Raw genomic sequence first — 25,938 nt, forward strand, 5'->3', positions numbered from 1 at the left:
TAGAATCTTTAGGTGGCATGGAGTGGTGTGTTCTAACCATCTCACATCTATTTTCTATTATAATACACATAGCTCAAGATAGGAGTCTGTGTCTTGATGATCTCCATATTCTATACATAGCTCACAGTAGACTTTCAGAACCATGTTCCACACAGAAGTGGAGTGGGCATAGTGGCCGCATGTACCTTCATTTTGATGATTGCTGGGTTGTACTGCACGGCATCTCCCCATTCCCTCATCAGCTCAGTTGTTGGCAGCTCCCTGTAGGCCAAGGTGGTGATGTACTCACTGGTCCCTCCTCGCACCAGAACCACCAAATCTTCTACCATGGTGCCCCTCTTGTTTCTGTCTGCAACAGATAGGAAGAGTGGCACAGAATCAAAGGGTCTACTTTTGTGCCTTGGAATTTACTTCAGCTAAAGAAACAATTGAGATCCCATGATTATTAGTGAGCTTGTCTGGGAGACATGGTAGAAGAAGACTTGTTCTTGACCATAGGGAAGTGATAGGGCAACTAGAAACTTACCCAATCATGCATAGTTCAAATGAGGAGAACAAGGATAGATTCATCATGAACATATACACATGCCAATTATTGAATTAGTATATGGGAGAGAGACAGAGAGAAGTAGGTGACTGATGATAAATAGATAGATAGATAGATAGGCAAAGAGAATTGTACATAGATGATAGATAAATAGAAAGATGATAGGTAAATAGACTCATAGATGACAGATAGATATGGACAAATAATAGACTGGCAAGGAAGTGGGCAGACAGGGAGAGAAGCATTGTAATTAGTGAGGCTTTGTGGGTGATGGTGATGTTCTATTCAGGGACTTGTATAGGCACTAAGCTACAAGACTCCTTAGAAGAGTCTAATGCGTCCTGCCCCACCACAATGCACAAATAATCAACAATATCAGCAACTCATTCTCAAGTGTAAGTGGTTGCTCTAGCTAGCAGCTAATTCCTGCATTTGTGCTTTACTGCATACTTGTATACTGCTGCCACTGTGGGATTTTTCACATGGCAGGCAGACCCGTACAAAGACAACTGAGGGAAAGCAGGATCAGAACACTGCCACCCAGTCTCAGTCCTACTCTCCACAGGCTAGCTTCCCAACTCCCCGTACTGCATCCAGGTATCTGCTTCTAGACCCTGGCTCTCCACCCAGGCTGCCTTTACCCCCAACTCTACCCTGGGGCCTCTGCCATATGGATGGTGCTGGGCCAGATTTCCTAATCTCTTTGGCATGCTTTCTGTCAGGTAAGGCCCAGCCTCTGCCATCTTGCCTTGGCCCCCGGCATTCTATCTCTAGCCAGGACCACTCCCAGCCCCTAGAGCAGAGTGATTGTTATTAGCACTATGTGCAGTAGTACTCACACTCTGGTTGTAATTCATGGTTCTGGAAACTTAGCCTTAAAGTTTCAGCCTAGATATTGGTCTTTTTGCCTTTTACCTGCCCCACATGCTCACTGTGAAAATGGGAATTCAACCTCATTCATTTTTTTGTGTGTATTCATTACACTAGTAGGAAATATTTATTAGATTATTATTTTCATTGAAATGCTTTGGACTATCCCGTGCTTAAAGAAAGCCTGGGACCAATGGTACCAGGGAGAGAAAAGCTACAAGGGCAGAAGTTCCGTGAGCCTGCCTCACCTTTGATTTCTTTCAGAATATCATTGCATTTCTTCTCCGACACACCCAATTTGAGGTAGACATTAGAGACCGCACCACCAATTTGGAAATCTTTTCCAGCACAGGCAGAAACTTCGTTAAACGTGTAATCTGAAGGAAAAAGGAAAGATGTCCATGATCTACTAGGTCATTCACTTTGTCCCTTTTCCTATGGTTGACTCTAATCCTAACCCTTCCTGGTGTCCTGGGGTCCTGGGTTCAAATAAACATGCCCTCAATCTGTAGACAAGAGGTATAGGGGGCAGGGCAGAGACCCCACAGAGATCAGTCCCAAGTTCCTGCTCTAGCCTCCTCCTTAGTGTCTCTGAGGGTAGCTGCAGCCTTCAAAGAGGTCATGTGTTCAGAGCTGGCCTTTAAAACTCAGACTCCTCATCAGGTACTCTCTTAGTTAAGGTTACTGTTGCTGTGATGAAATATCATGACCAAAAGCACATTGGGGAGGAAAGGGTTTATTTAGCTTACCATCACAATTCACCATCAGAGGAAGTCAGGACAGGAACTCAAGCAGAGTAGGAACCTGGAGGCAGGAACTCATGCAGAGGCGATGGAGGAGTGCTGCTTACCAGCTTTCTCCCCATGGCTTGCTCAGCCTGCTTTCTTATAGAACCCAGGACCACCAGCTGAGGGCTGGCTCCACCTACAATGGGCTTGGCCCTCCCACACCAATCACTAGTTAAGAAAATGCCCTACAAACTGGGCAGGGGTGGTGCACGCCTTTAACCCCAGCACTCGGGAGGCAGAGGCAGGTGGATCTCTGTGAGTTTGAGGTCAGCCTGATCTACAGAGTGAGTTCTAGGACAGCCAGGACTGTTTTACAGAGAAACCCTGTTTTTAAAAAGCAATAAATAAATAAAGTAAAAAAGATGAGAGAGAGAGAGAGAGAGAGAGAGAGAGAGAGAGAGAGAGAGAGAGAGAGAGAGAGCGCCTTACAGCTGGAGCTTATGGAGACATTTTCTTAAGTGAAGTTCCTCATCTCAGATAACTCCAGCTTATGTCAAGTTAACACAAGACTAGCCAGCACAGGTACCTAGTGACAGGTCCAGTGGCTATGAGCTAGCTCCACCTCTTGCCTGCCCTGGTATACATTTCTCTAATCTTTGATAAAGGAGGAAGAGGTCTGCATTAATTGGCTGAAGTAATGCATATATAAGTCTGAAAGTACCTGGGGGGTGGGTGTACAAATTTCCCCTACTTATTTGAGGATCCCTTCCTACCTCATCCCCCCAAAATTCTCCCCAAGGTATCTTCTTCCCTGGGGCTTGCTGAAATGTATGTAAGACCTTTCTAAATTGTTTTAAATCTGGCTGAGGAAGAGAGGCTTGTTGACTACTAGGCTTTCGAGCATTACTAATGTAGAGCAGAATTTCCCCCAGAGTAGTCTGAACCCTTAAAATACAAATCTCATTGAGATAATAGGTATTACAAGAAAAAGAGCCTCCATGGTCATGCAAATTTTCTAACTGTGCATGAAATGAGGCAGGGTTTTATCTCTTTCTTTGGCAGCACTCTGGAGAACTCTGAGGGTGACGTCAATTGAATATTTCTGAATTGTATGATTCTCTAGGCCATTTATAGGGGGCAGTTTTAGAAACCACGGACAGAACCTTTGGCACAACTCTGTTGGAGGACGGTACCTTTGATCTTGGTAGACCCAAGTCCTGAAGACATGCATTTACATCCTATGTCCTCTTGCAAGTACATTGGAATTCTAAGTCCTGGCTCCGCTGATAAAAACCATGTAACCTAAAACAGTTCACAGAACCAAGCAAGCGCTCAGTCCTGAGGCAGAATAAAGAAAGCAGGATTCACAGTCTAGACTGGTAATTGAAGACAGTTGGAAAGATCTGGAATGTTTATGGGCAAGATGGAAAGAGAGGGGAGTGTTGGGACTGACCATTAGTCTGGAAAACCATAGTAGTATAAGCCTTCGCTAGTGAAAGTGTCATCGCTGGGCAGTGGTGGCGCATGCCTTTAATCCCAGCACTCGGGAGGCAGAGCCAGGTGGATATCTGTGAGTTTGAAGCCAACCTGGGCTACAGAGTGAGTTCCAGGACAGGCGCAAAGCTACACAGAGAAACCCTGTCTTGAAAAACCAAAAAAAAAAGTGTTGTCTGTAGACCAGCATGCTGGGCATCATCTCCTCATCTCCAAGGGTGGTAGAAAGACAGAACTTCGGATCTTGCCTAACTAATTCAAGTGTGAATGAACCATTGGTCACAGGATGAGCCTATGGTATTAACTATAAAACAAATATAAGGACTAGGACTTATAAGGACAGTCAGAGTGCTTGTCTTACAAAATAAGTAACAGAGTTTGGATCTCCAGAAACCCATGTGAAGGCGAGGTGGGCACCATGGCCTGCCTGTAATTGCAGCTCCTAAATGTGGAGACAGGGGATCCTCACAGCAGGCTGGCTAGGGAGACTAGCCATATCAACAAGCTCTAGGATTGATTGAGAGACTCTGCTCCAATTGCTATTGTGGAAGAACACAGAGGATGTTTCTTGGCATCAACCTCACGCCTGCATATGCACGTGCAATTATTTATACATGAACCCACACATGCATGTGCTCACACACATGCAAAAAAAAACCATGATGTATATACACACATATATAAACACATGAAAAATGGAAAAGAAATTTGGAGGTAGATCTGAAGAAACTCATTGAAGAACAGAAAAGAAATTGAGGTTGATTCCTAAGCCTTTGGCTTGTGCCTCTGGCTGGATGGTGGAACCATTTTGGAGATGTGGAAACCACAGAAGAAACCAGGTGCAGTGATCCAGTGATCCAGGATGAATATGTGACCTGGTATTCAAGCTTGGATCCTGTTGGATACAGAAGCTATGGAAAGGAGGATCACCCAAAGAGAGAGAGCTGGGCTGGGAGGACCAACATGGCCAAGCCCAAAAGAGAAGGATAAAGACCAAGGCCTCTATGGAGGTACAGCTAGGTTAGGGGGAGGAAAATGGGGATACAGTTCAAGACTCTTCCACCCAAGCTTTAGTGTAAGACTCTGCCACTTATCCCTGTGCTGGCCAGGACAGGTGTGTCCCTTGGGCAATGCACCTCCTCGCTCCATGAGGTCTTTGTTCATGATAAGTGTGTACTCGTAAATGCCCCCAAGCACGGCCTCGGTGATGAAGTGGGTCCCAAAGTCACGAAGGAGATCTCGGTACTCCCCGTAGCTGTACTCTAGGGGAAGGCTCTTCACCCTCTGGAGGAATTCATAATGGAGCATGAGGCTTCTGGACTTCAGCTTGTAATGGGCCACTTCAAGGACAGAGCGCGCATGCAGAAACTTGCTTTTCTAGATGAAATACCAACATGGGAAAAACAGACCTTTGCAGTTAGGAATCGTGAATGGGAAAATGAACTTTACAAATACCATCCACTGTTCTTGCCTGGGGTCATCATGCTTATGATTCCTTTAGGATATCTGAGAAGATTTCAGTTCTCATAAATATTCCAGCATCCTTTTTGGCTTGGATGAGCACTGACTGCATCTTGTTACAGGAGCAAATGAAGATAGTAAAGGAGAATCAGAAACCTGCACTACAGGATGCATGTGGCTACTTGAGGCCACACAGATAGGGCCAGCATTTGCTAACTCGTAAGCATCAACCATTCACCTATGTCTTTTGAAAACAAAAACCTATACCACTCAAGGTGAACAACTCCTTGGGAAGGTGACCATGGCAGGTGTCCATTAACCATGGCCTGTAGAACATATCTCCTGCCTGTTTTGCAAACACTATCATTCCCTTACATATTGTCTGCAGTGTCTGTCACACTGCAGTGGCAGAGTTGTGTAGTTGCAACAGAGACCCTCCCTCAGTATTGTGTAACGTCTCAATTATTTACTCTGGTCCTTTCCAGGAAAAGTCTGGAGTCCCCTGGAAGTATGGCATACACTGAATGCTGGTGTTGCCAGATGAGAGCTGGGTATCACCACATGAGAGGTGATGAGACTTGCATGGGGTTATATCTAGGTCCTTGCATGGGGGAAAGCAGGGATAGGGGTTGGGGCTACTCTATTCCAACTGATCCCTTCAATTGCAAAGAGCTATTCAGTCTTGCATGAACTGTCACTAAAACCACCAACTTTGGTCCAACCTGGCTTGCTGTCACCCCATTCTAGTCCTGTCCAGTGACTCAGAACCCTTTTTCTCTTACCATGACTGCCTAAGCAGTCACTGAGTACTTGGCTCACACCTTTGCCAAATCTCCTCCACTCTATCCCTCTTTGCAGCTTTATGTAAGTTGTCAGAATCAAAATGGAGTTGACTGTGGCAGCTCTAACCGAAGGAAAGTAAAAATACATCAGGCCTGGAAGTTATGAAGGAAAGGTACTCTTTCATGATTGTCTAATAATAGGAGCTGCCATGGAAGACAGCCACAGCAACCACATACAAAAATACACTACTTCACGGGCCTTTGACCAGTTACTGCCCAGCTTCAGAATGGTGTCACCCATGGTGCTAGAACCAACCCTGTGGCCAAGGACTGTTGTTTGCAACCCTCCTTATTTTTGCCTTTAAAAAAATGTTCCTTGCGTTAATCCCCTGAGAACAATGCAGCTGACTAGAGCATGCTCACTCCCGTTGCGATAGTCCACGGTTCCCAGATACACAAAGGCATTCTCTGACAGTCTTTTCTGACTGCTATTACAGTTGACACATTATTATAAAACTTCCTCTTTGCTCTCCCTTCTCTCACTAATCTGCTTTCAGTGCCCTCGTCAGAGCCAAGATCCCAAACCTCTGAAAACATTATGATAATACTCCTTCAGGCAAAAAAAACCCAAAACAAAACCAAAAAATCAAAACCAAAACAAACAAACAAACAAACAAACAAACAAACAAAAAATAAGCAAACATGGCCGTGTTAGCTCACTATTTATTGCCTTCGGACAGAATCGGCTCTCTTACTTTGGATACATAACCTTCACATTCCATCCACCAGTTCTCTGACTGCTGTCAGCTGCCCTGACATTGAGTGTTCCTCTCCATGCCTGTCCATTTTCATCAGCCACACTGTGTATTGGCCTATATCCAACTCTGTACTGACCCCTAAACCTGCATGAGGTAACTGTGTAACGACCATTTCCTCTGCTTCTAAGTTCTTCTGGACATGAGTTTACTTGTCTTTCAATTCTCCATTTAGCTCTTGCCTATTTAATACCATCCCTGGAAGTCCCAGGAACTCTCCTTTTCTAAGCTTGCAGAACACCTCACTCAACTTGATTTCCTTTAGAACTTACACTGTTGCTATATTGCGGCTGATATAAATGATTAAGTGATATATTGCTTACAAGCTTACCTCTCCCACCAGACTGAGAATATGAAGGTAAGAACAATTTGTTATATATTTCATAAAGAGCTCGAAGAGATAAGTTTGAAGGTGCCCAACAAAAAAAAAGTTACAAATCAAAGAGACATAAATGCTAATTACTTGGATTTGGTCACTATACCTTGCATATATGAACCAAATCATCATACTGTAACCCAGAAAGATACCTCATTTTTGAGATAATACATCTAACTGAACAAAACAAACCTTGTAGAATTTGTCTTAGGACCCAAGACTCATGTCAGGTTATATACATGTTAGCATTGCAGAACTGGCTATGTGAATCAGGGAGGTAAGGATGGGGAGGAGGAGAAGAAGGCAGGCCATGGTGGTACCCACTGTTTCCCTTCATAATGAAGTCAATGCCTGTGGTCAGTCCTGTCCTTCATTCCTATAGCTCAGTGGGGAGTGCCTACTATGTACCATCCTGTCTAGAGATGAAGGAAACAGATTTGTCCCCCAAAGGGCCTGATCCACATGACAAGTCAATAGACGGAAGACAGTGACAGACTATTAATGTCGACTACCTGTTTCCTGCTGCTGACTATATCTGCAGCAGGGGCCTTTCAGAGGCCCTCACAATTTCTTTTGTTTTCATATAAATCACTGTAGACTTTAGGTCTTGGTTTCTTTTCTCTCATATCTCCTTAGATTAACTGTCTATTACATCACTCCTGTGTGAAAATTCTCAGTAACTAGTAGAAACTTCATACTTCTTTACCCCAGAATTCGAAGTCTTAAGTCTGCCTAATAGCCTATCACCCATTTCTTTAACACATTACCCCAATCACTTCCCTTACCCACTGCTTTTCTCCCACCAGGCTACTGGCTTTGTGCTTACCTCGTGGTCAAGGACTAGACAAGGATTAGATTAGTATTGTGGAATATCTCTGGGGCGAGATGGGAGTCAAGCCACTGTGTCTGAGGGAAGCACAAGGCAGAGCAGCCTGGGCTAGTAACCTGGGGTGAGGGAGCTGATAAGAGGTAGAAAGAAAGCAGGAGAAAGAGGGGGTGATGGTAAAGGCAACCCCACCAGACGTCTAGGAAGTCACAGAAGAGTGGGGTCACTTTCCAGACACTTATCTCAAACAAAAGTCTAATTACAGTGTGTTGAAAAACCTCCAGATAGGTTTCATTGGGGGCAAATCTGCACAATAAACTTATTGAAAACCAAAGGAAGGGCTTATAAAACAAACAAACAAAAAACAAAACCAACCAAAATCAAACAAAAAAACCCAAAAAACCCAGAAAATAACATCACTAGGCTTGACAATCTAAAAAAGTAAGTCAATGTGAGACTAAGATGTTATCTACGAGGGTATTTTCAGGACAACAGAAACTTTCTTGTTTACTTGGACCAGGGATAATGTAGAATTCAGAAACATCTGTGAGCATAAAAGAACACACATACATTTAAAAGCAATAAACTGATTTTCTTTCAAGAACAAGAAAGAACTCTAAGTTGGGTGGAAGGGGCGCGGTGTGAGGGGAGGGACCTGGGAGGAGTTGGGGGAAGGAAATGAACATGATCAAAATACGTTTATGAAATTCTCAAAGAATAAATGAAAATAAGCCAATCAAAGCCGCAGACAGGTACTTACAGTGTGGGAGAATCGTTTGGTTCTTTGAATGTAATGTCTACCTCCATTGCTTTCTTCTTTAACTCCAAACTCAAACAAGCTAACTATTTTAAAACCAAACTTGAAAGCGGAATTGCTGGTTTCTTTCTTTGTCACATTGTGTTCAAAATCTGCATATGATTCATATTCTGTAAATGCAAATTCATATTTGCCTTGGGTCTGTAGGAAGAAAAGAAAATGTGTTTTTTAATATGCTTCGGTTGAAATTGTCATCAGGTAGTCACTGTGTTCTTGCTGTACAGCAGAGCTCTGCTAGCAACCCTACAAACACAAAACTATCAGGGACAGCTTGCCTCCCTGCCTCTGGACCCCTGCTCCAGCCAGAGAGACAGATACATTCAATACTACAGTTCATGCTGTGTCGGGGGTGTCGGGGCTGTGGATTGGTCTTGAACAGAGGCGTGAAGCAAAGCAGGAGGGGCTGAGCAAGTGCCGGGACACTGGTATAGATGAATCAGAAGGTGCAGGAATGAGGGAAACGAGTGGGTGTCATGAAAGAACATTCTGGACAATGGAGGCTTTTGAAACTCTTGTTCTGAACTGACTTACTGCGAGCATGAGCCAAGAGAGGAAGAAGTGGGGTGGTCATTCTGGGACAGCAGGCTGGTTAAGCTGGAAGGAGCAAATCGAGATGTGAAGTCACAAGCCAAGAAGGAGGTGCCAGGAGGAGTGCAGTGCACTGATGATGTGGGACTGAGGCAGCAGCAGGGGAGTGAGGGAGACTGAGTTACCACTTGTCTTAGAGAACTCAACACAGCTGTATGCTAAGTCATTAGTGCTCACTGTCCTTGCATGGGGGATCTGCCAGAGGCAGTACCTCGATGGACCTGGAGTGACCAGTCATCCCCACCTCCATTCCCATGGGCATCTGGATACTTGTAATTTCTATAAAGTCCCACAGCACAGGAAGGGAACAGCAATGATGTAGTCGTGGCCTAAAGGAGGGCTTCTGGAATATTGGTGCTGCTTTCAGAAGGTGGATGACTTGGAACAGTTGGCTTCTCTAGGACCCAGTTTCTCCATATATAAAATGGAGATGACAGTTGTCCCTCTCATTAGACCTGTTCTGAGGACTGGGCTCACACAGGAGCCTGTCAGAGCTTTTACTAAATGCTGGCTAAGGAGAGTAGCAGTTGGAAGCTGCACATGATGGGATATGGCTCCTGTAATGTGTCCTTGGAAAGCAGAGGTTGAGAGAATGGACTAGACAACTTGATGGAAGGTCTGTTTAGTCCTAGGCTGTTTCCTCCTTTTGATGGTCAGTAAGTATTGCAGAAAGGACCAGAAATGGAGGATGAGGAGAAAGGAAGTTGCCCAGCCTTCAGAACTATATGCCTTTGGTCATGGAAACCACCACCAAGATGAATTTCTCAGTCAAACCCCCTTTACTTCACAGCTGGGGTACCTGAGGGCAGAGTGGAAAAGGAACTTGGCCTAAAGTAAAATGTCTTCCCATTAGATGGCAAGGGTTCTGGTAGTGTATCTACATGATGTATTCCATAGTCTACTCTGTGATTGGTGTGTCTGGGAGTATATAGGAGTCATAGTACAGATTTATATGGGTGCAGCATTTTATTTAATTATTTAAAGGTTTATTTGTGTGTGTATGTGTTTATGATTGTGTATGTATGTGTATCTGTAAATGAAGGTGTCGGCAGAGGCCAGAAGAGGCTGTCCGATGCCCTGGAACTGGAGTCACAGATGGTTGTGAACCACCTGACGTGGGTGCTGGGAACTTAACCTGGGTCATCTGTAAGAGCAGCTCCTGCTCTTAATCACTTAAACCATTGCTCCCACCCCGGGGGGCACATCATTTTCTGACTTTAGGTACTTAGATCAATGCCTGGCCTGATAGGCAAAGACACGGTAGCAATAGGAACAAGTGTTAACATGAGCTGAGGACTCCCTGTGACAGCAAGTATGATGCTGTCCGCTCAGCCACATAATCTCACTTACCATGTCACTTCAGGGAGGAAGTTTATAACTTCCAATATAAAGATAGGACAAGAGAGGTGCTGAGCATTTAGGACTTCGTAGGCAATGAGCAGACAAGCCAGTAGACTTGTGTGACACCAAATCCTAAGCTCCGTCTTTAGTGTAGCTATTGATACTATTGTACTAACATTACTGCCATTATAGTTCCTGTTGCTGTTGCAGTACCTGGCACACTGTCAGCACAACGTCTTGTGTTAGAGCACACCCACTGGATATCAGAAGACACCGGGGCTCCAAGAGAAAGGGGTACAGAAAAGCTGCACAGCTAGCAGGCTTCAGAGTGCTCCGTGATTCCCTCACTGCCAGCAGCAGCTGCCTGGCTGTCCCTTACCTGTGGGGTGTAGCCTTCCACATTGTACGGCTTCCTAAACTTGGTGTTCAGGATGTAGTGCGGGGAGCATCCTCCACCATAATACTGATGATCGAGAACGGGGCCCTCAAAAGTGTTTGTGAACAGGTTTATCCTGGAAGGAGGGCACAGACGGGGTGGAAAGCTTAGGATTTAGGGTTGGTTGGGTTACCTTTGTTGGCAGTTAGCAGATCCCACTGAATCAAACTCAAAAGTCCTGGTTCCACAAGCAAGGCCCTGGGAGTCTGGTTCATGCCAACTCAACACTCTCTGTTTTTGTGTTATTATTTTATGAGTATGGGTGTTTTGCCTGTATATATGTCTGTACACCATGTGCATGCCTGGTACAGTACCTAGAGGTTGGAAGAGGGCATCAAATCGTCTTAGACAGTTGTATGTGCTGGGAATTGATCCCTGGTCCAGTGGAAGAGCAGCCAGAGTTCTTAACTACTGAGCCATTTCTTCAGTCTCACAAGCTTAGTATTTTCATCTTAGACCACTCCCAACACACCTACCCAGCCCTGTCTCTTGCCCTTTGTTCTCTTGCTGGCATGCTCTGCTCCTCCCAGGGGAAGCCCCTCTCCTATAGGCTTAGTTGGACTCCGCTACTGACTTTGGATGTCTTCTCTGCTTCTTTCTTACTTAACTTTTGAGGGCCTCAATCCTGAGAAGAGCTCCCATCCCAGTGAAGAGTCTCTCTCTAATGACAGTCTTTAAGGGTCAAGATAGGCAATTGTCTAGGGAGGAGGTAACTTTTATTCCCATTCACTGCTTTGCTTGCCAGTGGCATCCTTTACAGTGATTCTTATCATGCAGAACGTCATGGTCTCACTCATCCATCTGCAGGCTTAGATGCGGCAGGATGTGGCAAGAAAGCAGGATGAATGCCAGGCCTATTTGGTCCTTTCTAACCTTGCTCCTTTGACCTTACAGAAGATTGGACCAATGCTTATGTCCCCAGATGCTGAGACACACATGGACTACAGACCTATCTTGGAAACCCACTACTTCACAAAGTGCTCAGAACCCCCTTTTTTTCAGCATGGTGCATGCTGGGAACTAGGGACAGACCCAGGTTAAACCTATGACATAAGTTGTCAATAAGATTCAAGAGCCATGCTTAGAATTCCTCTGACACAACAAATTGTGAGACTTAAGGACAAGGCTCACCCTAGTCCTTCAACAGTCTTCGTGTTCCTAGGTCAACCTTCCTGTGACCCATGCCTATTCATGGCATGGCTTCTAGAACAATATATAGTTGACCTCAGAGAATACATAGAGGACCTAGTTAAACTACAGCTTTTCTATTCCAGAAAGGAGAGCAGTAAGTGTCCCTTTCCACTCCCCTGTCCATCCGTCAGAATTCCATTTAACACTGTGCCTTCCCATCTGCCCAGCAGGACTGCAGCAACTCACCCATGAGCCAGATTGCCAATGGCCCAGTACTGCTCCATTTCCTGTTGACATTTTTTATAAATCCTCCTACAGTTTGCTTCATCTGATTGGTCTCCACAGTCATTGTCCCCATTGCAGAGGAGTCTGCGATTCACACACCGCCCTGGGGTGGAGAGAGGGGACCACACTCACATGGCTGTGATAAGAGGAGAGGCATTGCTGGTACCAGGTGTGTGGCTAGGCCGTTAGTGCCTGTGCTGATCAGTCTTCGTGTATCTGCCCTGAATGAAAATGACACTGATAGTTCATCCCCTTCCTCTCCCCCAAGGAGTTCAGTGCCACACTTTTGAAGGCACCGAGGAGAGAGTATCTGGAACCACCTGTGAAACTGAATCAATGTGCCTAAGAAGGAGGGAAGGGATGGACCACCAGGTTGATAGTCTGAAAATAGCCCTCCTCCTGTCACTGAGGCTAGGAAGAGGTGGTGGGTAGCTTCTCTGAATGGCACCAGCTAAGCCATCTTGTATCTCTGGCCCAACCTGCTGGCCTCAATTCCCTCATCTGTAAAGGAGAGAAGTTATCACAGCTATCCCGCCATGACACAGCTGTGAGTGAGTGAATAAAACAGAACTGACTCATGGAAACTATTGCAAAAGCCTATCATAGCCAGACTTGGTGCTTTGGAGAGCCAAGTAAGTGTTTGTGGCACAGTTGGGACCTTTACCTGCCTAATTGTGAATCCTTTCCCTGACACACACATTGCCTTCAGCTGCAGCATCTGTTTTTCCCCTTCAACTTTTTCTCATATGACTTCACTTGCTTTTGTATTTGTGCATTCTCAGGGAGATAAAGCCCACGAGACAGGTAGCTCTGCTTCCTTAGACACATCAGGTCATTTTTAACCGATGTCCTTCGGTTATAAAAAGCAGAAAAATAACAATCGGGTCTTCAAATGTTTCTTACAAGGCATTTAAAGTAAAGCCTGCATGAATAGCCATTATAGCTCTAGGCAAAACCATGGAACACTGGCCATAATGAGTCCTTGGGTACACTGTAAAAAAGTCTTTCAGATTTATTGGATGGAATTTTACATTTGCAGTAAGCCCTGGAAATCGCTCTGATAATCCCTGTCTGTCTTTTGGAAGCTCTAGACCATAATCCACATGAGTACAGTGAATAGAACTCCCCTCCAGATACTTTAGGGCAAAGTATCTCTGTGTGAGAGACTTGCAGATGTGGAGACAGATTTACTGGGATTAGATGAGTGCATAAATTGAGAAAACAGTTTTTTACTTGCTGCTTCTGCAGTAGATAATCATTCATTTGTGTGATGTTTCCTTCCTTCGGTCCATCTTCCCATCTGTCTTCCATACTCCCTTTTCTTCTTTGTGGAAAATCAACATTTTTACTGACTCGATCACACATTTGGACTTATGGTAGACTCACTGATACTGAAATGCAAATAGCAAGGCCCATGTTTCCAAAGCCTTTTGTTGGTAAGTGATGCTGATCACACCTCTCAACTGTTTCAGGTTTGGCATATTTCACCCTACCCTAGGGCTCTGAGAGCAGTAGCAGAGCTAATATGTGACAGAGAGCTTTTATCTCCATTTGTCACATGATGCTATGACCAGTTTATAAGATATTAACATCACCCTTGTGGCGGTTTGAATGGGAATGTCCCCCCTTAGGCTCATATGCTTGAATAATTGGTCTCCAGTTGAAACTATTTGGGAAAGATTAAGAGGTGTGGCCTTGCTGGAGGAGATATGTCACTAGGGGTGGGCTTTGAGATTTCCATTGACTCCTGGCATTGTAAGTTAGTTCTCTCTGTCTCCTGCCTTCAGATCAAGATGTGAGCTCTCAGTTGTTTCTGCTGCCATGCCTTTGTTCTACTATCTTGGACTCTAACTCTTTGAAACTGTAAGCCCAATTAAATTCTTTCTTCTATAAGTTGCCTTGGTCATGGTATCTTAGCAATAGAAAAGTAACTAATATAACACTCAATTTATATTAATGTAATCAAAATCCAAAAAGTTTAAATAAAATCTTCTGACTCACACAGTCAGATTTAGACTGACCTAGGACTTTTGATTCCAGCATACCTAACTTCTAAAGTCAGCAAATACAGCCAAGCTTCCAGATTCTCACCTGTATGTTCCACTACTGACTTGCTGGATGATTTGTGGCAAGTAACCTCTCGGAGCCTCACCTTCTCAGGATGCAAAATGTGGATAATAATGATACTACCTTACCATAGGCATGTTTTCATGGGATGATACACAGAAAAGGAGGTTGAGGCTTGCAGTAAGGGGTCTCCCTGACCTGTCCTGCAACCCTGATCATGAACCCTGTATGTCTGGCCCTCCATTATCACAAGCTACTCTCCGCTTTTCAAGCTTCTCTTCTCCTTTCCACATTCATTCATACCTGTCTGTGCACACACAAAGCCTTCACATCGCACTTGACTTCTGCATGGTTGGTTGGTAACACAGTCTTCAGCTTCCTTGTCAGAGAAGTCACACAATTCCCCATGGAACTGGGAGGACCGGAGCAAGTAAGCATGCCTGTACTGTAGCAGAGAGAAAGAAAGTGAGCCGAGGATGGGACCTCAGAGACCTCAGGAGCTAAGGACACTGTATACAGATGGTCACCAACCAAGCTGTGGGTGCAGGGAAAGCATACAGTTGGCTGATGGCTACGTGCCCAATTCCTGTGCTTCCTTCACCACATACACTGAGGGTCTGTGCAGGGCTGGCACTTTTCTGACTGTTTCTCCCACTGCACCACATCCTCCCTGAGTTTGGGGTACTTGTCTTGAATCTCTGTTTCTGCAGTGGCCTGCCAAGATTTGTTCGGTGTGAAAAAGGCCCAGGCTTTGGAATAAAAAGTCAATAAAGGGGCTCATATAGTCAGTTCAACAATAAACTGACTCTCCACTTAATTATTCCGATGGGAGATTCATGTATTGTCACGTATTGCTTAAGGCATCAGTGTGATATAAATGAAAAAGTATGTGCTCTGAAACTCCCGCTGATATTAGTACTTCCTAGTTGTATGATGTTGGGCAAGCAGCTTTGTCTTTGGAGCCCAAATTTACTCATCTGTAAGCTGGGGGCAATGAATTACCTAAATGTACAGTTTAGAATTTAAATTATATAATTATATATTTGTTACATTATTTATTCATTATGAATTATGTATTCATTCATATCATATATCATTATATATCATCTCAAGCTCATGTTTTTCTGGCACAAAGTAGGTACCCAGTTTCTTGTCATTACTTTTCATTTTTATTATCCACAATTTTTAGGAATCAATATTGCCATCTCTCTCATCTTGTTCATTTATTCCGAGAATATTGATTAATCTATCTCATATTTAAAAGGGTAGGTATTTTTGCTTGCTTGCCTGTTGGTTAGTTTTTAATCATGATTAAGTGTCCTGGCCTGCCTTCCAAAGGAGAGGGTCACCCCTGGTGGCAGGAGGCACTGGCAGTGACAACACAGGCCAGCGAGCGGGTGCAGAACTGAGCAAATGCAGCAACCAACGTGCTCTGGAATCTCATGGTGAAATTCCCAATGCAAAGGGAAGAGACATCGACTGGTTTCTAGTGAGGATATCAGGGCTGAGACCTGAGAGTTGAGGAGGACCATCAGGTAGACGTGGAGGGCAGGAAAAGGACGACCAAGAACAACTTGGGTAGAGGAAGGTTTCTGGTCACACTGATCGACTAAAGGATGTATCTTCTTATTCCAGAAACCAGAGATGAATTCATCATGGATGGAGAGGAGTACAAGAAGGAGAATGAGGGGATCAGGAGAGAGAGAGAGAGAGAGAGAGAGAGAGAGAGAGAGAGAGAGAGAGCAGGGCAGGCAACCAGGGACCCCAGGCTGGGTGAGGGGGGACAGAAAGAAGTGATGACATTTAGGTGGTTTTCTAATGTTAGCAGTCAAGGTTTGGGTATGAAATGTGTGGAAAATAAGTAGAGGGCCACCCTCCCCTTCAGAGTGACACAAGGCTTAGTTACTCCTTAGATGACATCTATACAGTGGATCTGGAAATACAAAAGGGAATCTAGACAGCCATCCCCCTTATCCTTAGAGACTCATTCTTCCTAGAAGGTAGACACAGACGTTAAATAAAACTTTGAGGAACAAACAAACTAGGAAGCCATCAACAAATGAAGTACAGAAGGAACACACAATATACGACAAGATACACATACAATATACATGCAATGTCCATCCCATATACGACAGACCCATAGCAAACATCATACTAATGGGGAAAAGTTCAAGGTGTATCTTCAAAAATCTGGGGCAAAATAACATGCCTATCCAACATGGAACTGGAAGTGTAAGGCTGAACAATCAGGCAGAAGAAAGAAATAAAAGGCAGATAAATTGAAAGGGGAGAGTAAAAGGATTGATTCTATTTGTCAGTAGCATGATCTTGTATGTAAAATCTCCGAGGACATCACCAAAACACTGCTGTAGTTTATAAGTACAGTAAAGTTGCAGGACATAAAATTAACATACAAAATCCAACGACATTATGTATGCTTCAAACGAACACACTGAAAAAGAGCTTTGAAATCATTCAGTTTACAACATCCTCAAAAATAATAAGACAGGTAAAAATAAATTTAATGTAGGAAGTAAAAGATAATCATAATGAAAATTAAGAAGACAGGAGACATTTTGTTTTCACAGGTTAGAAGAAATAATGTTAAAACTTCCACACTACCCAAGGTAAATCTGAGATTTGACGGAATCTTATCACACATGAATTACTATGTTTACAGAGCTAGTGTGGGGGGATTACAAAATTTATATAGAAGCATAAACCATCCAGAAAACATTGTGAAAACAATTCTGAGCAAAAAGAACAAGGCAAGTGGCATCACAACTCAAGACATAAGACATATTATAAAGCTAGTGTGGTCAAAAAAGTATGGGGCAGACATGTAAGCATGCTCACAGACTGATGGCACAGAGAGAAAACCCAGAAGTGACTCCACATACTTACAACCAGCAGTGTTTTCTAAGGCAACAAGAACACATACTCTAGAACAAGAACACTTACTCTAGAACAAGAACACATACTCTAGAACAAGAACACTTACTCTAGGACCAGCTCTTAAAAATAAGTGGTACTGGAAACTGGGTACACAAGGGGAATCACTCAGTAGGTAATGTGCTTATCCTGCAATCAGGAGTACTTGAGCTCAATACCCCAAGCCCACTTTTAAAAAGCCAGGTGTGGTGGTATGTGCTTGTAGTGACAGGGGTGAGAGGTAGATATAGGCATAACCTTGGGACTCCCTGGCCAGGCAGTCTACTATGGTGATATTTTATTTGTACTGAAATGTGATTTTATTTGTATGTTAATAAATAAAGTTGCCTGGGGGTCAGAGCTAATAGTAAGCCATAGTGGAGCTGGGTGTTCTTGGTGCACGCCTTTAATCCCAGCACTTGGTAGTCAGAGCTAGGTAGATCTCTGTGTGGTCAAGGATACAGCCAGCATTGGAGACACACACCTTTAATCTCAATACCAACCATAGAAGACCTGGAGGTCTGTACAGACAGGCAGTGACGAGGTGGTCATGTGGTTGGGTTTACAACCAATGAGAAGGCAGAACAGAAAGTCTATATAAAGACAAACACACAGGAAGTAGGTCTCTCTTGGCGGAAGAGGATTGCTGAAGCAGAAAGGGTAAGGCTCTTAGCTCTGACCTCTTGGGCTTTTATCTTTACATTGGCTCTGTGTTTCTTATTTAATAAGATGGTTACTTCTACAGTCTACCCTGCTTGGTGATTTCAGGCAAGTGGGAGACCCTATGCCAAAAAAGGTAGATGGAGCCTAATGTGTGCATACACACAAGTACATATGAGCACACACACACACACACACACACACACACACACACACACACACACACGAGAGAGAGAGAGAGAGAGAGAGAGAGAGAGAGAGAGAGAGAGAGAGAAAGCACAAACGAATGAACACTGAAATGTATCTGTACAAAACTGAAACTAGACAGACCCTTATGTAAAAATCTAACTTACCAGGTGTGGTGGCTCATCCTCTTAATCCCAGCACTTGGGAGGCAGAAGCAAGTAGATCTCTGAGTTGGAGGCCAGTTCCACCATAGAACTACAGAGTAAGTTCCAGGATAGCCAGGGCTATGCACAGACACCCTGTCTTGAAACAAACAAACAAAAAACAACAACAAAACAAAGAAACAGAAAACACCAAACCAAACTCAAAACAAAAGTAAAGAAAACTTAAAATTGGTCAAACACCTAATGTAAGATCCCAAACTATGCAACTACTGGAAGAAACCACAGGGGAAACACTTGAGCACCTAAGTATAGAGCAAACAGAATTTCAGATAGTATAGGCAACAAAAGCAAAGCTAGACAAATGGGATCAGATTGTACTAGGACATGTCTGTACAGCCAAGGAAATGATCAACAGCTTCAAGAGACAAACTGAAGAATGAAGAAAATACCTGCGAACTTCATCTGCCAAGGAACTAATACCCAGGATATATAAGGAATTCAAAGAACAGAAAAATTCCTAATAATCCGAGTTTTAAATGGGCAAATGATCTATGATCTCTACATATATGTTTAAATGATAATATACAAATGGCAGAAATGCTGAGAAGTGGAAGGTCTTTCACACTGTTGATAGGAGCGTAAGCTAATATACCCATCATGGATTACAGAAAACAGTACTAGAGGCTGTGCAAAAGAAGGAGGAGGAGGGGAAGAGGAAGAGGGAGGGGCATGAAGACAAAGACAAAGAAGAAAGAAGAATTTTCAAAAATATTTTTAAAATCCTGAAAATAGATTTACCATACGAGCCAACAGTCTAAATACTGAGTATATATCCAAAGGTAATAACACTTTATCAAAGATAGACCAGAACTCCCATGTTTATTATAACAAGATTCACCATCACAAAAATAAGAAATCAACAAAGATGTTCATCAAAAGATAAATGGATTAAAATGGTATAATTGACAATGGAATTTTAGTCATCTATAAAAGGATGATCCAGTCATTTGTGGCAACCTGAATGGAATTTGAGGACATCATGTTAAGGGAAATAAGCTAGACAGAGAAAGCCAATCACAGGTTCTCAATCATTTGTAGAAGCAAAAATAGTTCATCACAGAAGTAGAGAATAGACTAGAGGTTGCTAGGGACTAGAAAGGAAGAAGGGGCAGAGAAGGGGATGGCTATTGATTATCAAAACACTATGCATGGGGGCTTTAATGCTCTATGATACAGAAGATAAGTCCACAATAATTGTATAGTTCAAAGTGATTAGGAACATTGATGTTGAAGTTTCTTTACATGTGAGCAAAAGATAACAATTATGTTTGTGTGATGGAAAGGCTAATTACCCTGACTTCATCATTACCCAGTGCATATAGGTATCAAATTATAAAACTATACTCCACAAATAAGCACAAAGACTGTAAATCAATTAAACAATAAAAATAAAGCCATACATATACAAGGAGATTCTCAAAAGACTAGCCCCAGGCTCTTAAGGCAAAGTAGGTTTGAGGAAGATAGAAAGGATGGAGGAAATCCACCTCTAAGTCTGGGTTGAGAGATTTTACTGAGCCCCAGCCATCCAGCTGAGGAAGTCCATGGTGAGCATCTCTGGCTAGCTGGCTCATGCTCAGTCCTTCTGGTTTATGGTGCAGATGAAGCAATTATCCAGATAATTGGATCAATGTTGATAACTTCAGCAAGAAAACCTACTCTGGAAACAGAATGATAGTGCTTGGCTCTCCCCATTGATCCAATTAACTGTGCAATTGCCCTGGGCTGGCTTCCTCAGCCTCTCCAGAGTCTTTGCCATGATAGGTCTGGGTTCCCAAGGAGCCAAGGGAATGGCAACCATTTCTCTCTCTCTCTCTCTCTCTCTCTCTCTCTCTCTCTCTCTCTCTCTCTCTGTCTTCTGGTACATCTGCTTTGTTCAGGACTGGGGTCCTGGGTCAGCTCTTCCATCACAAGGGAGCTGAAGGATTGGCACCATGGAGACAAGCTCTACCAGCAGAAAAGTCAGGAAGGGCCTCATGGCCTGAACTGAGGCTTATCTGCTACCAGAGGGCTCCAAGAAGCACTTACCTGCTCTAAGTTTTCATTTATCTGTCTAACAGAATATGTGACAGCCACCTTCTTTTCCTTGCAAAGATATCAGAGAGCAGAGTGAGCTCAAATATAAGAGATGAAGCACCTGTTACATGCATGCACCCTTACAAGTTTTCTGTTTATGGCAGTAAATGGTAAAGGCCACAGTGTGATATATGTTAGGATATGGGATATAGGGTAGGGGGGACCTGAAAAAGCATGCAAAATTTGCTTTATCTATGAGGAGCCGGGAGCTGATGAGCAGTCAGGGAAGGCTTCACAGAAGAGGTTGCCTGGAGCAGAGAATCAAGTCTGAGTCATGTTAGAAAGTGAAGGCAGTGGGAAAGGTCATTGCTAGCTGAGAAAAGGGCATGAACAGAGGTGCAGAGGGAGTGACAGAGCTGGAAGTTGACAAAAGCTGGTGTATCATAGAGATGAGGCCAGGTTAGGTGACATGCAAGTTTTGCTTTGATACTTAGGGCTCATTTGGGGAAAGACTAGTCAGATGTAGCTTTGGGGTAGCTTCCCTGGCTATACCGTGAATGATGGATAGAAAGAGCAGGTCAGAGGCAGGATGCAGCAAAGACAGCTGTGTGAAAACCACTGTAATACCAAAGGGAGCAGCTGCTTGCTGTTTGAAAGCACAGAGAAAGGAGAGTCATTCCAACAGCTTGCATCTTAAAGGATAGACCATGGCCAGACACCACCATCAGTGCCTCTGCCAGAATGTTGAAGACTAGTCTCCTTCTTGACCTCCCACCCCTGCCCAGAAGCTTGGCGCTCACCCAAGGCCTGGGATCTTACCCTTTTCTTCTGACAGGGGTCACATGCAGTCCAGGAGGACCAGCTGGATAGCTCACAGTCAACAGGTGCTGGGGTGACGTCCACACTCCGTACTTGTCTGCTCTTAGCAAGGCTCTGGTTGACGGCATTTGTGCTGAAGAAATCTGGCTGCTCCCCTCTAAGAATCATTTTAAGAGAAGAGTCGCATATCCTAAAGGAATTACATTCATTCCCTGCCACCCATCAATCACCCATCGCATAAATGTAGATCAGATCATGAATGCAAGGCAGGTAGTTTATCATTTCAGTGCTTGTTAATTCATCTAACAAATATGTATTGAGCCCCCAGGAAGCGCCTGGCATGAGGACTACCATGGTAAAGAGTACTGAACTCTGGTTAGAAGACAGTGTCTCAGCCACTTGTGCGATCTGATTTCCAGTCTGTAGGAGCTTCATTTTTTTTCCTCCACACAGTGGCTGAAATGTATTCCCTTACACAGCTGTTTCTGGATTATAAATTATAGCCAATAGGTGAGCACTTAAACTCTCATGGGCTATGGATACACAGGAAATCCAATCACAGCAACACACTCCCTATCTATGGGCCTCCTTTTTATCCTCTGAAGATTGAGGGTTTGCACTAGATGATGCCTTTTCATCTTAAATATCCACGAAACATTTGCCAAGAACAATTGATACTGAAGACACCAGGCTTCCGGGTATGCGGCACAGGATCTACTTAAGAGAGAAACAAGTCTTGTGTCTTGGCAATTTTTAATGCATGCAGGTCCCATGGCCAGAGCTGGGCTTGAAGATGTGCAGAGGTTAGTTATAGGTTAGTTAAGTCTGGAGGCTGGGGAGAAGGTGGAGGCTGGTGTAGGAGTCCCCGTGACATGATATGAACCTGAACTACAGCAGGGCCAGGGCAGAGGAATGGGTGAGAAAGGTCTCAGGTGGAAGCGATAGAAAGTGATCGGCAAATGAATGGGCTGGAAGGGTCTGAGAGGAAGGAAATGGTTTAGGTTGATGCCAGTATCCTACTTGAATGCCTAGGTGGTGGGAACATAGGAGGACCGAGATGTTGTGGAAGATGGCCGAGGCAGGCTAAGCTCTAGGTGCCCATGAGATAGCCACATAAACTCACGCAGGGCACAGTTCCTACCTGGGTCTGAAATCAGGAAGGGAGTTCTGTGCTAGAGAAACAGATCTGATCATGAGAAGGCGAGGAGGGGAAGTGACTAATCTCTTTTGAGAGAAGCAGGCCAAGTGTATCAGTTACTGTTCTATCACTGTGATAAAACACCTTGGCCAAGGCAACTTACGGATGGGTTTATTTGACTTACATTTCCAGAGGACTAAGCGTCTATTGTGGTGGGAAACTGTGGCAGCCACCAGCAGACCCAGCATGTGGACTGAAAGCTGAGGGCTTGAACTACAAGCAGGAAGAAGAAAAATCTAACTGAAAATGGCACTAAGTTTTGAAACTTCAAAACTAGGCCACAGTGATGTACTCCATCAATACCCCACTCCTTAAGACTACCCAAACATCACCACCAACGGGGGCCAAGTATTCAAACATCTGAGCCTATGGGAGATACTCTTATTCAAACTACCACAACATGAAAAGTGCTTAGGGCGCATCAGGGACACAGAAGAGGAGGGGGCCAGTATCAGGTTGAGCCATGCAGGTCAGGAAGCATCTGAGGGGGTGAGTGAAGCAGGGAAATGGGGTGGAGGGCAGAGGAGCCACACCTTCAGAGCAGACAAGCCTCACGAGAACTGAAACACGTCTAAACTGTAAAGTTGGCTACTTGTTGAGTCCCTGGCACACAGCTGGTCCAAGTGAATGAATGAACTCATTATTTCAACTGTGGGAGCCTCAGTTTCCCTACCTAGAACATGGTAGATGTGCTATGATTTTTTTCATCTCTTCCCGTGAGTATGCATATCAGTGTAAGCACCCTTGTAACTTGTACTTCTTTTTTTTTTTTTTTTTGGTTTTTCGAGACAGGGTTTCTCTGTGTAGCTTTGCGCCTTTCCTGGGACTCACTTGGTAGTCCAGGCTGGCCTCGAACTTACAGAGATCCACCTGGCTCTGCCTCCCGAGTGCTGGGATTAAAGGCGTGCACCACCACCGCCCAGCAACTTGTACTTCTTAAGCTAAAGAGGAGGTACAAGGAAGAAGACAATGAAGATTTACTGAGGGCCTAGGATGTCAGACCTAAGCATTGTATTAGATGTTTTTATCCCATGCCACAGATGTGCTCGACGGTAGCTATGGACTGTGGTCACCTGGACAGATGCTGAAATGGCTCAGAGAGACACAACGTGTCTGCTGCAGTGAACCCGGGATGTAGTTGCCCTGGGATCTAAGCCTGTCTGACTCTGAGTATGCAGTCTCCCCTTGCCCCATGACGTCTGGAAGCAGATCCAACCTGGATCCACTCCAGTCGCTTCCCATCACCAGCTCAGTAAGTGTCCGCAAGGCCTGTTTCATCCTGGTCTCTAAGATTAAGTCATTAGGAGGAACATCACAAAGCTTCCACTGTCAAACACACAGGATGTCACTCCAAACAAGGTCATTAACGACACATTTTCACTTGGCAAAAGTCCTAAAAGGAGGATAATATTAACTACTGTGAGCTCCATTTCCATGGCTGCCCCAGAGACTGGCAAAAATCAATTGCCTAGTAAAGTTGGATCTTTAACAAAAGGTCAAAGACTCTACTGGAAACCACAGGTGGGTACTTGAAAGTGGTTACTGAGGCAGGATGCTGCACACCAGCAGGGGCCCTCCGATGGGCTCCTATCTACTAATTTGCTCGGGTTTGACAAAACAATACTGTCTGTGATTTGGCTTCTCCTAAGTATGTATTTGACAGCTCTGCAGGGTACCTTCTTCCTATTTCAACTACCAAGCAGTTACACTGTTTTTTTTCCCCCAAGTATCACCCCAATTCGGGGCCACAGTGGAGACCAAGTGGATAAGTAACGTGCACAGTTGCTATTAAGAGTCACAATTATTTTCCTCTCCGAGATTTGAGAGCCCATTAATGGGCAAGATGATGGCTTACAGAGGGAACTTGTAAGAAGTAGTTATAACCACCAGATCTCTCATTTTTACACCCAATTTCCATTACGGGGGTGGCAATATAATGAAATAATCAGCAGAATAAATAGTATGTTTGTAAATTACATCGGGTAAGTGTGGTTCATTAGTGCCACACAATGCAAATCTAAAGGAAAGGCTAGTGTCTAGTCACATCTTCAATTTGAGAATGGCATGGAGCTGCATAAATGGCAGGTTCAACCGAGGCCTTTGCATGCGGCTATGTGCACCTTCCACCCTGAGGAATTTCTATGGAAACAAACCCACTGGCTTGGCTGCTGCTGAGATGCCTCCATATGGGGAGAGGAGATAAGAAAGAGTAATAGAGGGGGTGCATATGGTCAAAGTATATTATGAGCATGTATGAAAGTGCCACAATGAAAGCCCGACATGCAATTAACAGACACGAATGCAAAGCCCAACTCGTCTGTAACATAAAACTGCCTCGAGAAGTACTGAAAATTAATAATCACTCAGGGTCCCACACCCACATTGCCCCCTGCCAATCTTTCGCCACACTTGCATGGTCTTTAACTAAATGGCATCTCCAGGATTGGGCATCTGAGTACCACACCAGCCCCAGTCCTGTTTGTGAGGCCAACAACTGTCACAGACATGCTGTGTGTCAGTCCAGCGTCTTGTGAATGCTTTCACACATGTGTGCCGGGTGCAGCATCACCTTCCTGTGCTTTGCCTTGACCTTGTGCATTGTTGCGCACCATTTTTCAGACGTGGGTGCTTCTGCCCACCCACGTCAACCAGACCCACATTGATTCCTGAAGGGACCTAGTGTGCTGCTTTCATCTGGATGTTATCTCCTAGAACATCTCTTGCATGTCATTGATTCCTCTGAGTCACACTCATATCCTAACAACATTTTGCAATTTCAAAAAAAATGTTAGTATAAGCAGCCTTTTATACTTCACTGGAAATATGCCCCTTTTGAGGAAGTACAAGCAAGGACATGCCTTCCTTTGGGGTGCACAGAACCTTGTTGCCAGCCTTAGGACACATTGTTCTGGGTCCAGGTTGCCTATTCTCTTTCTCTGATCAAAATAAAGATGGATCCATCAAGCACAGCAGGATTAGGTCAGCAGTAAATTTCCAGCCCTCAGCTTATATGGATGGGCCACATCAATATATTTTGGCTCTCTGTGGAAATGGCCTGACACAACAACTTTCTTGTCACACACAATTTGTTCAGCTGCTGCAACCCTGTATAAACAGCATCTTCCACTTTGCTGGGGCGGGGGTGGTTTCTGGGGGAAAGGTTTCCCATTTCTCTCTGTCATTTGCTGTTGCAGACATGGAATTTAAAACAATATCTCAGAGCAGCAAATGTGTGTCCTACAGAAACATCCTGGGTGTCTAGCAAGTCAGGTGGATTTGGGAAGTGTGTTAATGAGAGGCAGAAAACAGCAAGAATGCTTGAGTTCTGCACACACAC

The 25,938-nt window shown here is 44.2% G+C and overlaps 1 protein-coding gene across 1 annotated transcript in view; it reads right to left on the bottom strand.

The window, feature by feature from the left end:
• C8b (complement C8 beta chain) overlaps window positions 1-21,571 on the bottom strand; it is a 103,001-nt gene extending 81,430 nt beyond the window's left edge. The window contains exons 1-8 of the mRNA XM_052717196.1: window positions 21,404-21,571; window positions 14,868-15,009; window positions 12,459-12,600; window positions 11,025-11,157; window positions 8,660-8,857; window positions 4,776-5,016; window positions 1,666-1,794; window positions 186-349 (exon numbers count right to left, since the gene is read on the bottom strand). Coding sequence (XP_052573156.1) covers window positions 186-349; window positions 1,666-1,794; window positions 4,776-5,016; window positions 8,660-8,857; window positions 11,025-11,157; window positions 12,459-12,600; window positions 14,868-15,009; window positions 21,404-21,571 — 1,317 coding nt within the window. The remainder of the gene's footprint in view (window positions 1-185; window positions 350-1,665; window positions 1,795-4,775; window positions 5,017-8,659; window positions 8,858-11,024; window positions 11,158-12,458; window positions 12,601-14,867; window positions 15,010-21,403) is intronic.
• Window positions 21,572-25,938: the final 4,367 nt, after the last annotated feature.

This window comes from Peromyscus californicus, unplaced genomic scaffold (genome assembly GCF_007827085.1).
Source record: "Peromyscus californicus insignis strain IS unplaced genomic scaffold, ASM782708v3 Scaffold_5__1_contigs__length_169319896, whole genome shotgun sequence".
NCBI classification, from domain to species: domain Eukaryota; kingdom Metazoa; phylum Chordata; class Mammalia; order Rodentia; family Cricetidae; genus Peromyscus; species Peromyscus californicus.